Source organism: Podarcis liolepis (genome assembly GCF_965112155.1).
Source record: "Podarcis liolepis genome assembly, chromosome: 9".
Lineage (NCBI taxonomy): Eukaryota > Metazoa > Chordata > Lepidosauria > Squamata > Lacertidae > Podarcis > Podarcis liolepis.
The window spans coordinates 77036127-77053107 of NC_139564.1; the positions used below are offsets into that span (position 1 = coordinate 77036127).

General features: G+C 44.7%; 1 protein-coding gene and 1 long non-coding RNA gene across 4 annotated transcripts in view; both read left to right on the top strand.

The window, feature by feature from the left end:
- The window catches only part of RCN2 (reticulocalbin 2), a 31813-nt gene that overhangs the window by 6405 nt on the left and 8427 nt on the right, over positions 1–16981 (top strand). Inside the window, exons 3-7 of one of the 3 annotated variants that reach the window (XM_083460799.1) lie at positions 6346–6542; positions 7115–7228; positions 8083–8179; positions 11024–11234; positions 12484–13902. In XM_083460799.1, coding sequence (XP_083316925.1) covers positions 6346–6542; positions 7115–7228; positions 8083–8179; positions 11024–11234; positions 12484–12526 — 662 coding nt within the window. In that variant the 3' untranslated portion in view covers positions 12527–13902. Of the gene's footprint in view, positions 1–6345; positions 6543–7114; positions 7229–8082; positions 8180–11023; positions 12000–12483; positions 13903–16981 lie in introns of those variants that run through there. The other 2 variants (XM_083460798.1, XR_014516073.1) reach the window with 2 other exon arrangements.
- LOC310686747 lies at positions 2774–5564 on the top strand. The gene is made up of 2 exons (XR_014516086.1): positions 2774–3046; positions 3389–5564. It is a non-coding gene; the product is annotated as an uncharacterized lncRNA (long non-coding RNA).

Genomic DNA, 16981 nt, shown 5'->3' on the forward strand with positions numbered 1-16981 from the left:
CAGAAGAAGAAACGGGCTTAAAATTAAAGGAATTTAAGTTGCAAGTGATAAAGGAGATAAAAATTGGGAAAGGGAGAACAAGTCCTTGGGAAAGTCAAGCCCAGAGATGTGATGGACGATGGTACAGTGAACGGACAGATCACTCCCCAAAATGACCCCACATTACAACGGGTTACGGCAGAGATAAATCTGTTATCAAATAATAATGTACAAAGTAAAAAGGAGGAAAAGGAAAACTTATTTCCTCCTGCGACCAAAACAATTCATAAGATGTCAAATCCTGGGCTCTGGACAGAAATGAGATACCTAGGAGGAAATTGGATCAACACAAAAGGAAATTACTCCATTGGCCAATTTAGAAAGGAAAGGCCCAGTGGTTACAGATGTGAGTATAATATGTCCAATGACCAAAACAATTGAATATCCAGATGCTACCTTGAGTAAAGAAACAACGAAAAATAATGATATTGAGCTGCAACAAAAATGGGCAAACCTTAAAAATACATTGCCCTGGGATTGACAAGGATTAAATCGTCACAAAACTAAAGCTAAATTAAATTGCCTGAAAGATTGTGAGAATTACATCCTTTCTGCTGCTAAACAGCTAAGAAATGAAGACTTTTACCTGCCACAGACTACTATTTCCAACTGATTTGTGATTCTAGCAGAAAGGGACAAAGTTTACCCTCCAGAAACTACTAACGGGGACAGGGTGAGTTCTATAAAATGGGCCCAAAAGGATGCTGCTCCCTGGATGGGTCGACCTAAGCCTGGGTATAAACATGCCATTGGAAAATGAGACCCTGGAAGAAAATCTCAAATAATCTTCACAGACCCCTTCTGAGCAAGAGCAGAACATGACCTGCATAAGGTCACTCTTCTAACTTGGAATGTGGCGGGGTGGTTTGCATCCACCAGAGAGCCTGGCTTTAAAGACTTCCTCTCCTATCATGACAACATCATGATCCAGAAAACACCGACTGTGGATGAACTACTTGTTGTGTATTGAAGTTCTCGCCCCGGCCACCAGGGATATTGTGTATATAGTTTTCACTCAGGTCCATGTCAGTTAATATAGGTGGGAAACCCCAGAGTGTTTTTGTTACAATGTTGACAGCCGCCTGCCTATAAAAGCAGGCCGGCTGAGCTGTTCAGTTCAGTTCAGTTCCAGCTTACTATAAAGAACCACTTGGAGAAATCTCTGTGCCATCTGCTATGTCCACCCACTACTTAATACTACTACTCAATGGATTTCATTCATTCTCAACTGGGGCAGAACCAGGGGTAAAGCATGGAAGAGCAAAAGGGGTCCTGGGGGTCCTATTCTCCACTACTCTACGTGCCATTTCAAGCCCCCCCCCATTCAAGTCATATGCCATGGCAGTGTTAATCCAGTCATGCCCTGTTGGTAATAAATGCTTATATGCCACCAATGAGGCAGAATCCTCAGATCAGAGTCTTGTGGACTGATCTGGAAACTTATATCACTGACCTTATCCTGCTCAACCCAAATGCAATTGTAGTTCTGGGAGGGGACCTCAACGCCAGACTGGGCCCTAATGACCACTCACTGTATGCACGGCACAAATGTCCTCCTCCCAACCTTGAAGCTGATGGATTCCTTCTCACTCGCAGCTCAAAAGATCAGAAATCAAACTTTGCAGTCCTCTGCTTGGCTCAAACAGCATTTAGGCTAAACCTCTACATTTTAAATGGTGCCCTTGAAAGTGACTACCCAGCTAAATTCACCTACCTATCTGGCTCCAGAATTATACATGACTAAGCCATTTTTCACATTCTCACCCCTTGCCTTTTCCTGCAAGACCTATTGCAGTCGTTAAGAGTCGTCAACAGGCTCATCTCAGCTTTCTGCCAATCACCCATTCCCACCACCCTTCTGAGTAATACCCCCCCACCTTCTCACTATATAGAAGGATCTGGCAACTTCTGTTTCAGTGTATCTGAAGAAGTGTGCATGCACACGAAAGCTCATACCAAGAACTAACTTAGTTGGTCTTTAAGGTGCTACTGGAAGGAACTTTTTTATTTTGACTATGGCAGACCAACACAGCTACCTATCTGTAAGTGGCTCCAGAATGAGTGCTATAGATTATATGTTTCTAGGGACCTCCTTCCTTATGTTAAGACCCTAGAAGTTATGCCTAAATTTGACAGTGATCACTTCCCAATTCTCCTTTAGCTAACAGCCTTCACCCAAGTGATACATACTGAAGACTGCTACCAACCCTTCCTAATGCCAGCAGGAAGAACTTACCGTCGACCCAAGTGGACTCCTCATCTAAACCAAATGATAACTGAACTACTGGCCTCAGATCGCCTACAGTGTCTTTGGTCTGCCCTGACATCTGCTGAGTTCCTGATGCACTCTTGGAGAATTATAACACCCTTATGCAAGAGCCCCACCAGCACCTAACCTGGAATAATAGCACACTCTTGAGACAACAGCACCACTCCAAGCCATGCTTTGACAAGGACTGTGTTAATGCCAGAAAAGTTCTTGCTGCCACTTAGAATCATAGAATCATAGAGTTGGAAGAGACCACAAGGGCCATCGAGTCCAACCCCCTGCCAAGCAGGAAACACCATCAGAGCACTCCTGACATATGGTTGTCAAGCCTCTGCTTAAAGACCTCCAAAGAAGGAGACTCCACCACACTCCTGGGCAGCAAATTCCACTGTCGAACAGCTCTTACTGTCAGGAAGTTCTTCCTAATGGCTTATGTATCCAAGGCTTATGTATCCAAGGCTTACAAGGCTTATGTATCCAAGACCAAACCAACAGCTGCAATGGTCCTCCTCCAGCAGGAGAGATACTACAAGTACCTTGTGGCATGAAAGAAAAGGGATGCCATGAAGAACACCTGGACACGACTTATCCAGGCAGCCAAATCCAATGATTCAGCCACATTTTGGCATATTACATCTAGCCCACAAAACAATGGCCCAACCATAGTGGACTTTCACATCCTGCCAGAGACCTGGGAGGCTCACTTTCAGGAACTCTACTCAGACACCTCTGCTAAAAGTGGAGGCTCTAGTCCAGGGGTCTGCAACCTTTAAGACAAAAAGAGCCACTTGGGCCCGTTTCTGAAGAAAAAACAACAACTGGGAGCCGCAAAACCATTGCGACATTTAAAACAAATATATCTCCGGAGCCACGATCTGACAGCGGGCGGGAAGGTGACGTCGGGACGGTGCGTGACTAACACACGCACCGTCCCCATGCGACGTCACAGCCAGTACAGCGCCCGCCACAGTGAGGAGTGTCGGGGCGCACAATGCGCCTCCTCCCTTCGCTAGTATCTGCCCTGGAGCCGCAGCAAAGATGTAAAAGAGCCACATGCGGCTCCGGAGCCACGGGTTGCAGACCCCTGCTCTAGTCAAACTATAGAGATCTGCCTATGTGGGCACCAGTGATGGTGACAAGAGATTAACAACCTGGTAGCTCAGCTAAAACTGGGGAAGGCCCCAGGGGAAGACCTAATTCCTCCAGAGGCCATTAAAAACAATATGGACTTCTGGGCCCCTATTCTGGCCTCTTCACCTGCATTGACACCCATGGCCGAGCCCCCAAGGACTGGGGGCTTGTAATCATTGCCCCTATGTATAAAAAAGGGAAAAAGGATGATCCTACAAACTACAGACCGATTAGCCTCCTTAACGTAATTCACAAACTTTACGCAAGACACCTACAGTGGAAATTCCACGACTGGATGGAACAAGAAAATATACTTTGAGAGGAGCAAGCTGGCTTTAGGGAAGGCCAATCCACTATTGACCTGTGCCTAGTACTCTATCATCTCATTGAGAAGTACTCCTTCCGCAACACAACCTCCCTCTGCTGCTTCTATAGATTTCAAAACAGCATTTGATTCCATACTCAGAGCTAAACTGGAAAAAAACTGGAGGCCAACTCAATAGATCCATGTCTACTCCATTTAATTTGTATGTTACTGAAGGGACCTCAAAAAGTAAGATGTAACCCCTGGGGCCATCTCACCAATGCCTTTGAAACTGAGCAAGGTGTCAAGCAAGGCTGCATACTGACCCTACTCTTGTTTAATTTCTACATCAACTCCATGGTGGGTCATCTCCATAGCTCAAACTTTCACTCCCCAAAACTTGCTGGAAGACACATCCCTGTTCTGCTCTAGGCAGACAATGCAGCAATGCTTTCAGGAACACCCATTGGCCTCAAAAGAGCACTGAGCGCTAACACAGTATTGCAAGGAGGACAGGCTAGAACTCAACTAACAGAAAACTAAAATCATGGCATTTGCCAAAAGACCAGTGAGCCACTCTTAGATGGCCACAAGATTGAGCAGGCCTCCTGTTTCAAATACCTGAGGGTAGTTTTTCATTCTGCTGGCAGTCGGAAAGCCCATGGGGATTATGTTGCTGAAATTGCTCAGAGGACCTCATCTGCAATCCTTAACTTTTTTTAAATGAGGTGGCCACAATATACCTGCAGCAATCAAACTATTTGAAGCCAAGCCAATAGCACAACTTCTTTAGGGTGCCCAGCCAGGCCCCTTCTCCAATTTTGCACCACTAGAACTTGTTCAATCCAAATTTCGAAGATCAGTCCTTCAGGTCCCAAAATGTGTCTCTAATGCCACTCTGAGATTAGACAGGCTTCACAAAAGTGGAGGCTAGAGTGCGGGTGACCATACTCAAATATTGGCTCAGACTATATTTATTTCCCCTTGGCCTTGTCCCACTAACTATGAATGATGATTTTCAATCCACATGGAAACAGGGAGTGGCAACTAAAATCTCATCCCTGGGCTTCTCTCCAGGTCTTATTCTCAGCATGGGATATGATCAGGCCAAAGCACACATTAAACAACATGTAGCAGACACAGAGTGCCAATTGGATCTAGCCAGGACCCCAACTTTTATTGCTAATGGATCCACAGGTACTCTGCCTCCCCCATGGCATATCTGACTAACGTCCCTAAGCAGGCCTTCACCCTGGCACGATGCCACGCCCTCCCCTCGGCTGTCCTTGAAGGTCAGTATAGGAGGATTGCTTACTCAGAGAGACAATGCCCCTGTGACTCTGGACAAATAGAAACAATAGAGTATGTGCTTCTCCAGTGCCTGTATTACAAAGACATTCATATTAGTCTCATCTCCCCACAACTCAAGCACCCAGGGCAATTCTATACCTCCCTGCTGCTTTCAGGTACCAGCCCTGCTACAACATACAAGTTTCCAGGTTCTGCATAGCAGTGCTCAAAATTTGTCGGATCATGACCTGTGCCACAAGCTAGATTTAATGAACACTCATATTAGAGTGCTCTGTAAATTGATAGCCATAGCCTTTTATATACTAACCTTTTAAGCTCTTCCACATCCATTTAATAATCCTAACCCTTCTTTTAGATTCTTTAAGCTTATTACAGTTTTTTTTATATATCTTCTGTTTTAATAATTTTAGTTTCCCAAAATGTTTTACAGATTTAAAATGATTGTTCCCCACCCTACTTATGCCTCTCTATGACTGTAATAAAGATTTGATGGATACATACGGAGTGAAATAGTCTTGCAACATTTAATCAGCAAATTCTGTGTCTGCGTTATTTTTTTTTCAGTCCAGGGCTCACCTGCACTGTATATTTAGAGCACTGTCATCACTTCAAACAAAGTTTGTTAAGGGTATTGAGAGTTGTTAGGGTGCCCCTATTGCCCTCACAAAACTACAGTTCACATCTCTGGGATGAGGAATTGATTGTAGAGCCACACTGGGAATTGTAGCTTGGGGAGGGGAATGGGCCCCCCAACAACTGTCGGCACCCTTGACAAACCGCAGCTCCCAGGCTTCTTTGGGGGAAGCCATCGCGGTTGATTCCCTGCCTACTGAGAGCAAGCAGGTGCCTTCCCTGTACTCTTTTGGCACCTGCTACAACCATTCTTGTTTAGAACAAGCCCACCAAGATGCTTAGAAAGTTGAGGCAATTTGAATCTGTTTGTATGTTTTAAAGTATGGTTGTGATTTTTTCCTGATTTCACTGTTTTACCTTTTTTTAAACTGCTTTGAGGGTTTTCCCCTACAATCAAGCAGTGTATAAATTTTATTTTGCCCAATAGTTTTTATTAGTTTTCCAGATTTTTGGTGTATAAATGTTATGAAATTGAAATGAAACATGCTATAATGGTATTTTAAATGTTTAGTGCAGGTGGGTCACCATTTGTTGTGGAGATAGCATGAGGGTTGCATCTGTGCTTAAAGCAGCCTAGAAAATGCTGGCTTCCTCTTAATATTTATGGTGGGGAGGGGGGAATCCCTTCACCTCCTTATGTTATGGGGAATCTCCACAGGTGAGCTGAGTTCATGGATCCAGCAATCTTTTAAGCATTACGTTGTAGAAGACGCGAAGCAACAGTTTGGTGAATATGACAAAGATGGAGATGGATATGTATCCTGGGAAGAATACAATATTCAGATGTATGATCGTGTGATAGACTTTGATGATGATACGACTTTGGAAGATGCCGAAGAAGAATCTTTCCGGCAGGTGAGACAGCATGTGTTCTCCTGTAGCTCCAGCCTGGAACATCTGTTGCCTCCCTTGGTCAAGGCCAGCCCTGTGGGTGAGAATGCCACAAGTTCAGAGTCTGAGAGATCCTCTCTTAAGTTTTCTAGCCATTGCACTAATTCCCCCTTCCTTGCCAGTCGGCTTGACACAAGGAAAGAATAATAATTATAACTTGCCTGTAAACAGTTTTTTGTAAAGTTACTCATCTGTGTGAAGCTTTTTAAAAAATTAAGCACTATGTATACAAATATGACACATTGTACTTCATAGGTTTCCTTGACAGATGTGGCATTTGCTTACATAATTTTGTAGTTTCTGTATTTTCTCATTTTACATCACTAATCACACTCTGACTAGAGCCTTTATCAACCCTCTTTTAGCTAGATATAAGTTATGATGAACTTCTGACTCCTCTCAGTGTATATAAGATTGATATTGTAATGTGTATTTAAAATAAAAAGAAAAGCAGGTTAGGTTTATGTAGCTTGAAACTAATGAATACAATATGACTTCCGTTCATGTAACTGTTATTCCCCAAACTGTTTTCTAAGCTCCATTTAAAGGACAAGAAGAGGTTTGAAAAGGCTAATAGGGATGGAAGTTCTGGCCTGAATCTGGATGAATTCATTGCATTTGAACATCCTGAGGAAGCAGAATACATGAAGGCAAGTTTTGAGAGAAAGTGTCTACCACGGGGAATGCTGTTTGTTCATTCTTCAGATCCTGAGGGACACTATAGGGATGCACAACATACAGATTTTTCTGAGTAAAACAAGCTTCTCCATAGCATTGAAAATCCACCACTGAGCTTTTACATATGCAGGAAAGGTGGTGGCGATGATGTTTCTTCAGACTGCAATCCAGTGCTCAGCCGCTGGGGGGCGGGATTTCCACTGAAGCCCGTGAGACCTCTCTCTCCCCAGGCTGGGGCCCTGCAATGCTGTGTAACAGCTGAGGGCAAGCAGTCCTGCATATGCCACATTGAAATGAAGGGGAGAAATCAAGGAACCCTCATTTCAGTATTTGTTTCTGATGCTGTCAAATTAGAAACCCTTATAGCTGCTTCATGTAAAAAAAAGTGTGTGTTCTTGAATGGCCCTTCCTTTCCCCTCACCTCAACAAATTTTAGCATGGGAGAATATTCAGTATCTTCTGCACCATTTGTGCACCTTTTAGTTCTATCTACTGTGCTCTCACACTTGCTTAGGACAATGGTTGGACTTCACTAACAAAATTATTTACCTGAGTGCACAAGTTCAAACTGTTGTCTTGGCGCAACTTGCTCTCTTATTTGGACGATGATGAAATAAGTTCTAAGGAAAATGCAAATACCAGAATGAGCATTCACTGTGTTGGTGAGAATTTGCCCAGCTACACAGTGCGTTCATTCTTGTCTCTTGTATTTTTACTTGGAATTTAGTGCACCTCATCCAAATTAAGAATCCTGTGAATTTCTGCAGCGCTTTAAACACTGTTGGTTAACTGACCAAAGTTACCCGACCTTTTCTCTCCCCACTAGGAGTTTGTAATTCAGGAGGCTTTGGACGAACATGATAAGGATGGCGATGGATTTGTGAGCCTTGAAGAGTTCCTTGGTGACTACAGAAGAGATCCAAGTGAGTGGGCGGGGAATGATGTTCGAAGTGTCATAAATTCTTTGCATTGCATTTGCAAAGTACATCTGTCAAGGTCCTTAATTTTACACAGGTGTTCTCCATAAACTTTCCACTCATCTTCCCTTTGGCAACTGGTTGTTTTCTGAATAGCAGTGACCTTGTGTGCCTTGTAAATGTGGGAAGGAAAAAAGAGATTTAGCTTCTGCAGTTCTATGACTATTGCTGTTCAGTTTGTAAGCATTTAAATAGGAATCTGCCCATCTCCTTTTCTATGGCAGTAATGCTCTTTGGCCCTAAATCTTTGGAGTAATGTGGGGAGTTAATATAAGCTGTCTGGTTTTTGATACAGCAATATCATTTTTTTTCAGAACTGAACTGAACTAACAATAATATAATTGGGGGGGGTTGCCATCAGAAGGTGTTCATTCACGTTTAATGAAAAACACCCTTGTTGATTCAGTGGGTGATAACCAGCATTGCATAAGCTCAACTCCCTTCCTCTGCCATGCAGCCCCTCCATCTCCTATGAAGGTCCCCCAATTCTCTACCACATTTTTTTCGGCGGGGTGTGTGATGCATAGGATGTTCTGAGAAAGTGGAAGTCATGCTGCACAAGCGGAAATCAGAATCTGTTCTATATTGCCCATACTTGGTAGTTTTGCTTGTCTGCTGTGATTCTGGTTGTTATAAATATTTATGTAACCTGTTCTCAGTTTCCAGTAGGTATGCTGTCATCGGCATAGTTGTTTTTTAATTATTTGCAGATTTAACAAACTAGAGGAGAAAGAGAAAAAAATAATTAAACCAATAAAATAAGGAGTGTGTACAAGCAGTCCCCGTTTATGCAGGGGTTACGTTCTGAGGCACCACATGCGTCGGTGAAATCCTGTATGATTGAAACCCATTGAAAAAGCCTGCAAACAACCCATTCTGCCCCCGCCCTCATCCTGCCCATTTTGTGACATTTCAGTGACTTTATGATGTTTCCGGGTCACTTGTGGGTTTGGCGCAATGCACAGTTGCACACACATCAAATGTGTGTAAATGGGGGGGGAGGGGCTTCCTCTATCTAATCCAGGGGTAGGCAACCTAAGGCCTGGGGGCCGGGTGCGGCCCAATCGCCTACTGAATCTGGCCCGCAGTCAGTCTTGGAATCAGCGTGTTTTTACATGAGTAGAATGTGTCCTTTAATTTAAAATGCATCTCTGGGTTATTTGTGGGGCATAGGAATTCGTTAATTCCCCCCCCCATAAGTCCAGCCCACCACATGGTCTGAGGGACGGTGGACCGGCCCACGGCTGAAAAAGGTTGCTGACCCCTGATCTAATCTGTCTATACACCAATAGTAACCAAACAGTCCCTCATCCATTCACATTATGGATACAATAACATACATCTTAAGTTAACGTAAATGTTTCATAAAAGCCTTCCAAATGTCCAGAAAAGGATCCACAAGGTAATGACAAAATTCATTCAGATACCGCAGTCAGACCAGAAAGTGTGTACACTGGACAGCCTCACGCCATTTGCCTCAACCCGCCTTTCCCAGTGTTAAGCCTCCAATATCTCTCTGTAGTAGACGGCACCTTCCTATGCCAGAGGTGCTGAGTTGAAATAATAATTATCTGTATTATTCAGATAGGTTAAGAGCATAAGCAAAAGATCCTATGGGATAGTATATATTTTGCTGATAAATTTTTAGAGACTTTATCAATGAGGTTTATGATTTATTGTTACGTTGCTTTGGTTGTAAATCACTTTGATCCTCACTGGAATGAAATGTAATATATTAATTGTTTATTTTTTAAAAAATAAAAATAATTCAGATATTTTTATTTAATTAAATTTCCCCACAATGCTCTTTTTTCCTTTTTCCTTTTTTGCATTATACCAAATGGTAACTGTCAGGGGTTCAGGAGCAGAGGCGAGGGCAAGGGAGGGAACAGAGAGCGAGGGGGAGGAGGCAGAAGAAAAGATGAGTGACGACGACGACCCGAGATCTCCGAGTCTGTCCAGTGAATCAGAAGATTCACAGAAAGGAGCGCCAGTGGCCAGAGCAAGGGGGGAGCTTAGGGGGACACCCCAGGAAGAAGGGTCCAGAGAGGGTTCAGAGGGCAGCAGTTGGAAATCGGGGCCAGCGTCACCAACAGAGCGCAGTGGGGAGGAAAGGCGCCAGGTATCGAGCTCTGGCAGCTCGCAGCAGGGGGGAGGGCATGAGTCAGGAGTGGCCACACCTCCATCGGAGAGCGAAGAAACGGTCAAGCGGAAAGTGGAAGGTTGGGCGCGCGCGCCAAGTTCAAATGCACCGGAAGGCGGCGCAGTAAGCAGCCCGGAAAGGGAGCCAGGTCCTAAAGCCCGACGCAAGGAGACAGGAGGGTCCGGGGGGTCAGCGTCAGAAGAGTCCAGGAAGGAAGAGACCACGGGGGGCAGAGGGACCCAGAGAAGAACGGTCAGGCGGAAAAGGTGGAGTAAGGCTAGGGTATTAAGTTGGTGTACAAGGGGCGGAGACTCAGACGGAGCTTCGCCGGTCTAGCTTATAAGACGTAGAGCGGCACGCGGCAGCTTGGAAATGGAAACTGTAACTCAATAAAGACTTTTATAAAGTGAACGCTGGCTAGCGTGATCCTCTGTGAGCTAGGATCTGGGAGCAGCTCTGACAGTAACCTTTTTGGCACATCCAACATTTGGAACATAGTTTTCATTTTGTTAATAATTGCTGTGACAACATTTTTAAAGTTTCTTCTGATACTGTTTCAGAAAGCATGGTTGCTTTTCCAGTTCCTTTATTTTAACTGATGGTATACAAAGGAAAGAGATTTAATCCATGTGAAAAATTGTGTTTAGCTGCCAGTGAAGACCCAGAATGGATACTTGTGGAGAAGGATCGATTTACAAATGATTACGACAAGGATAAGGATGGGAAACTCAACCCTAAAGAGTTATTAAGCTGGGTAGTACCTAATAATGAAGGTATTGCTCAGGAAGAGGTAAGAGTTTTGAAGAACTTTATGAACTTGATAGCCAGACTTCAATCACACAGTCGCAGATGTTCTGAGTCCTCCCTGGAATCCATTAGACTTTAACACACCTAATTGTGGCTCAGCATTGTAACAGCCTACTCTAGCAGCAGTGCGGAAGGCCTTCCCCATTTGGCCTGCAAGGCCATTTTGGCCAGCCTGTGCCCATCTAGTGTGGAGCAGTATACCTAAAGGAGGGTCTCCATCCTCATCATTCGGTGTGGACACTGAGGTCCAGCGCTGAGGGCCTTCTAGCAGTCCTCTCAGTGTGAGAAGTGAAGTTACAGGGAACCAGGCAGAGGGCCTTCTCGGTAGTGGCACCTGCCCTTCCTACCAGACTTTTAGAAGACATCTGAAGGCAGCCCTGTTTAGGGAAGTTTTTAATGTTTGCTGTTTTATCGTGTTTTTAATACAGTCAAACCTCAGATTCCGAACACCTCCGTTTTGGAACGTTTTGGCTCCTGAACGCCAAAAACACGGAAGTAAATGCTCCAGTTTTCGAATGTTTTTTGGAAGCTGAACATCCGACGTGGCTTCCACTTGAGTGCAGGAAGCTCCTGCAGCCAATTGGAAGCTGTGCCTCAGTTGTCAAACATTTTGGAAGCTGAACAGGCTTCCAGAACGGATTATGTTCAACAACCAAGGTTTGACTGTATTCTGTTGGGAGCCGCCCGGAGTGGCTGGCGAAACCCAGCCAGGTGGGTGGGGTATAAATAATAAAATTATTATTATTATTAAGCAGGTAAAGATGCAATTTTCTGCTGAAAGTGGGTTTATCTGATCCTTGGCTTAGGCAGAACCCTGTGCCTTTGTGACTGCCACTGCACAGGCAACCTTCAGATTACAGCCCCCGTGCCTGCAAAACCTTGTGTCGTAGCCTGAGTGATGGCAAACCACATAGGCAACAGAAAATGCCTCACCTGACATCAGGTGATTGATAGGTAGGCAGCCGTATCTACCTGTTAAGATGGCCTGAAGAAATTGGTGGAACCTAAGCATCCGGGTCCAGCAAAAAATAACTCCCCAGCTCAGCACTATAGATTTCTTTACTCCCTGCTGCAATATCTGAGCAGCATAGAGAGATTTTTGGAGGATGAGACTTTAATCTGGCAATCCCTACCCCTGGCAACACACCAGTGTAATATGGACAGCCAAAAGAGAATGCAGAAACTACTTGGATTTCTCCTTTCCATCACATGTTTTTATCATATCTACACAGCAGATGATACATTATTTCTATGAAACTCTTTACAGGTACCGTACAGTCTTTTCAAATAAGAAAGACAGGCAGACAAGAGATGAATTTGTGAGCTACTTTAATGCTTGTTAATTTTATTCTCTAGGCTGTCCACCTCATTGAAGAAATGGACTTGGATGGTAACGGAAGGCTGGCAGAGGCAGAAATTCTTGAGAATCCAGATCTGTTTCTCAACAGTGAAGCCACAGATTATGGCAGGCAGCTGCATGATGAAAGCTTTTACCATGAAGAACTCTAGTTTCCAAGAGACTCTATTCTTTCTTCCAGAGTTGGATTTTTTTTTTATGTGTTCAGCTTTGAAGACAGCAACACAGTAATATACTGGTGTCTGCAGCAGTTTTTGCATCCCTGGGTTTCTTTGTACATTGCCTTCGATGTTTTAGCCTCCATAATTTTGGTACCACAAACCTATTGTACTTTTAAAGGGAGCAGAAGCCTTCTCCAGCATTTCATGTTTTAGTCCTGCTTTTTGAAACATACTTGAAAAAATGCAAAGATGTGACTATGTGATAGGATAGAGAATACCACTAGTTTGTGTTAGATTTTGGGAAAGAGGAAAAACTATTACGGTGTTTGTTTCATCTTTGTAAGAATCTTTCTGTATGAATATCCAGAAGGATTAAAGCCTTACATATTTGTAAGGTTTCTGTGTATATTAACTTCTGTAGATGGTGTTTATAATCTGAGAATCTTATTTTTGCAGCTAGATAGCAATTATTTTTACTGTAATGATAATCGCTTTAGAAAGTGTATTGTATTTAAGTAAGAAACAAACTTTAAACACTAAAGATTAAAAACTCAAAATGTCCTCATTTTTTCTTGTCATTCTTGCTATGACTCCCTTAACTAGGGCTAAATGAATACATTAGACCCACTATTCTCCCAAAAGCACACAACGTGGTTTACATGAAATAATGCAGGGATACAGATACAAGCTTTAAAAGCCAACATCGGTTTGAAACAGCAAATCAAAATTCTTTAAAGCCCTGTTAACTACATGCCTCTGAAAGCCTTGTTTTCTCCAGCCGCATAAAAGAAAGTGGCAGAGGGACCACGTGAATCTCTTAGGAGCCTGTTCCATGTCCACAGTATCACACTTCACTGTTGCTATGTGTTCCTTGTCATTTGTTAGGATCCTAAATGCTTAACTTGAAAGTATATTTGTAACAAGCCAGGATGGCATTTCCCAGTGATTTATGCTAGATGTATGTGCATTTTAGAAAACTCTGCCTGCTAAATACCAGGCAGGTGCAATACCTGTCTTTCCAACACCTATTTAAGATCTTCCCTTTTCCATCAAGCCTTTTAAGTGGCGATTTTTATCCCAGTTTGTATGTACTTTTATCCCAGTTTGTATGTACTGGATTTGAAATTGTTTTTATTGTTAAAATCGCTTTGGATTGCTCTGTGGGAAACAATAAATGAAATAAATAAGTTCAAAAAGAAAACATGAATCAACATGGAAGTGCTGTGGAAGTCTGGTGGGCACCAGTCACAAAATGGCTGCCGTGGGGGACATGGCATAACACAACAACATCAGGCTTGCCCTGGGAAGGAAGCTCTGTCCTTCCGGCCCTGATTGTGGAGATACTGATTCTGTTGCTGTACAGGAAAGAGTGTGCTCTTATGCACCCAAAGACCACAGACACGCATGTCTTTCTCACCCGTACATTTATCTCTGCCCAAGAGCACAGACCAGGCAGGCAGATGTGTTTTCTCTCTCGCCCAACTACCCGCACCCTCTCACCCACTAGAAGTCTGCACTAATTTCTTACCAAAAAATTAGACAAGTGGCATCCTCAATTTGCCTTGTATCTCAGGTTATAAAACTTTTCCAGTGGAATCTGGAGATTATGGTTGTCACTGAGGGCATTAGATAAGGTCTTGGTGGTCTCCGACTGGAAGGGAAGGGAAAATACATACAGTACAGATCCAAGTACTTAGAGAGCTGTTGAAAGAAATATATAACAACCCTCAAAGCCCTAATGGTGCAGTCAAGCACCCTGACATGGAAGTAAGGTCCGTTAAGTAACTGGAATGAGTGCGGAGTAAACCTGCATAGGTTTGTGTTGTAAAAGAGCTTTGCTTCTGCAGTGAGAATTAGAGCAGAGCACTTCAATCTTTGGCCAGGGGACGGGGGTGGAAGAGAGGAGGGCTCAAAAACCAGCGCTAGAACATGGGGAAGGGGGCAGGCTGTTCAGGGTTATGATGGGAAGGAGACCGTAGTAGAGAAGGCGGCATCAGCTTGTTTTTTCTTGTCTCAACTGTTGGAAACTTCAGAAAACACCAAAGACAAATTTAGCATTTTAGTGTAAATGTGAAAACACTTGCAGTAAATAGATTTGTGGTATAAAACCTCACAAACAGCTTACTAAACCTTTCACCCTCCTCTACATAGAGGACACATGCTGATGAGTTACCTCCGGTATATGGGTCATATGCAAATACTTTCTACTCAGAGGGTGTCCATTGCAATTAACTAAGTTGCGCATTCATCTCAGTGTGTCTACTGTGAGCATGGCTACCTTTCGATTTAACCCTCTGTGCCAAGTGTGAGGAACATTTGGCCCTCCAGATGTGGCTCAACTACAACTCCCATCCTCCCTGGCTATTTGCCATGCTTGTTTGGGTTGATTGGAGTTGTAGTTCAGCGACATCTGGAGGAGCAGTGATTACTGGCTGCTACTTTATATGACTGGCTTTATTTTGGCTGGCTCAGTTTAGTGTGGCAAAGGGTCTTCTGCAGAGGAAATCCAACCGTAGAAGTCTGGTTCTCCAGAGTCCAAGCAGGCCCAGCACAATTCTGGTGAGACCAGAATTAGACTTGCAACTTCCCTTTATACTGGTACAGCGGGGCTGGGCGCAGAGGGCTTTAGCCCCCTCAATGGTTTGAGGCAGAGGGCCGAGCACCCCCAAATATTTAGGGAGCTGACATCCCCAGCCACCACCAGGCGCCCTCCGCGTACCCCTGCCCCCGCCTGGGACCCCAGGAGCCGGGAGGGGGCTGGGACGAGTGGAGCTGTGGCTGGGTGTGAAGAAGAAGCTTCAGCAGCTCACTTGCATCCCGGAGCCAGGCTCTGGTGGGAGCCTGTTGTGGGGTGCCTAGTCATACCCCCTCCAGAAGATGCACCTGGGGGCCCCCATGTGCTACACCACTGGTCCCGGCGGCCAGGGCCAGTCCCAGTCCCCAGTCTAGCTGCTGCAGGCTCTTCCTACCTTATTGCCTTCACTTAGCTGCCATCCTGCACTGACTTAAAAAGCCCAGGGAACAGCAAAGCAGGTGTGGTCTCTTTGGGGAGCCAGCACCTGTGAATGTGGCCTGCTTCTAGGCTAGAGTGAGAGAGAAGGGCAGCAGCAAGAAGGTCCTCAGCAGGGAGTTCTGGTGCTCAGCCTGGGCTCTCCGCAGGTGCCCAGCCACATCTGCGGTGGAAGACTCACAGAAAGGAGAAGGGAGTGAATGTGGACAGGGTGGCAGCAGAGGCAGCAGCTGCTGTTTTATGTGGATTAGCAAATTCTGCTTGCTCCATTTTGTTACAGCTGTAAGATGGGAAGAAACAGCCCAGTTCCTTATTTCAGGAGCTGCCAGTAGATAAGGCTTGCAGGCACTGCTGAATAGACTCATTGATTTCATTGGAGTGACACTGGAGGAAGTGGGTTTGCATGACTGGCTGCTAGAGGAATAAGCTCTCCTCTCTTAACAGCCTCCACCCCTCCATTTGCAGGTGAAGCGACAGGCCTTTCAGGCTGGTCTGGAATAGAAAAATATTTGCTACGCCCTAGACCAGCCTTTGCCACTGTCCTCCAGATATTCTGGACTAGGACTCCCATCAGCCGTAGCCATCACAGGAACGGCAGTCCAGAACATCTCTGGAGGGTGCAAGGTTGGCAGAGGTTCCCCCAGGCCAAAGCGGCCCCGACCCCCCCTGGCTTTTCCTACTTAGGGAATGGGATGGACAATAGGACGGAGTGAGATTAGAAGAATATACAGTGGTACCTCGGGTTACAGACGCTTCAGGTTACAGACTCCGCTAACCCAGAAATAGTACCTCGGGTTAAGAACTTTGCTTCAGGATGAGAACAGAAATCGTGCTCCGGTGGCAGCGGGAAGCCCCATTAGCTAAAGTGGTGCTTCAGGGTAAGAACAGTTTCAGGTTAAGAACGGACCTCCGGAACGAATTAAGTACTTAACCCGAGGTACCACTGTATATTCACAGATGAGACTGGCTTCTTGAAGCCAGCATCTCTCCCTCCAAGGCACAACTTTTCCTGCTGCTTCTCCCACTGCAATTGGCACAAGCAATTTGGAGAATGGGATGTGCTGTGGAAAAGCAGGGTGGGTCAGACTTCAAGCTTGTGGAATCGACTTTGTTTTCACTCGAAATCACAAGGCCCACAAACTGGAGTCAGGGTGCAAAGTAGTGGTGTGGAGGCAATTCCTTATGGTCCCCCATGACTGATACTCAGTTCATGCCAGGGTAGTCAATGCAGTGCACTCCAGATACTGTTAGATTAGAACAGGCATAGGCA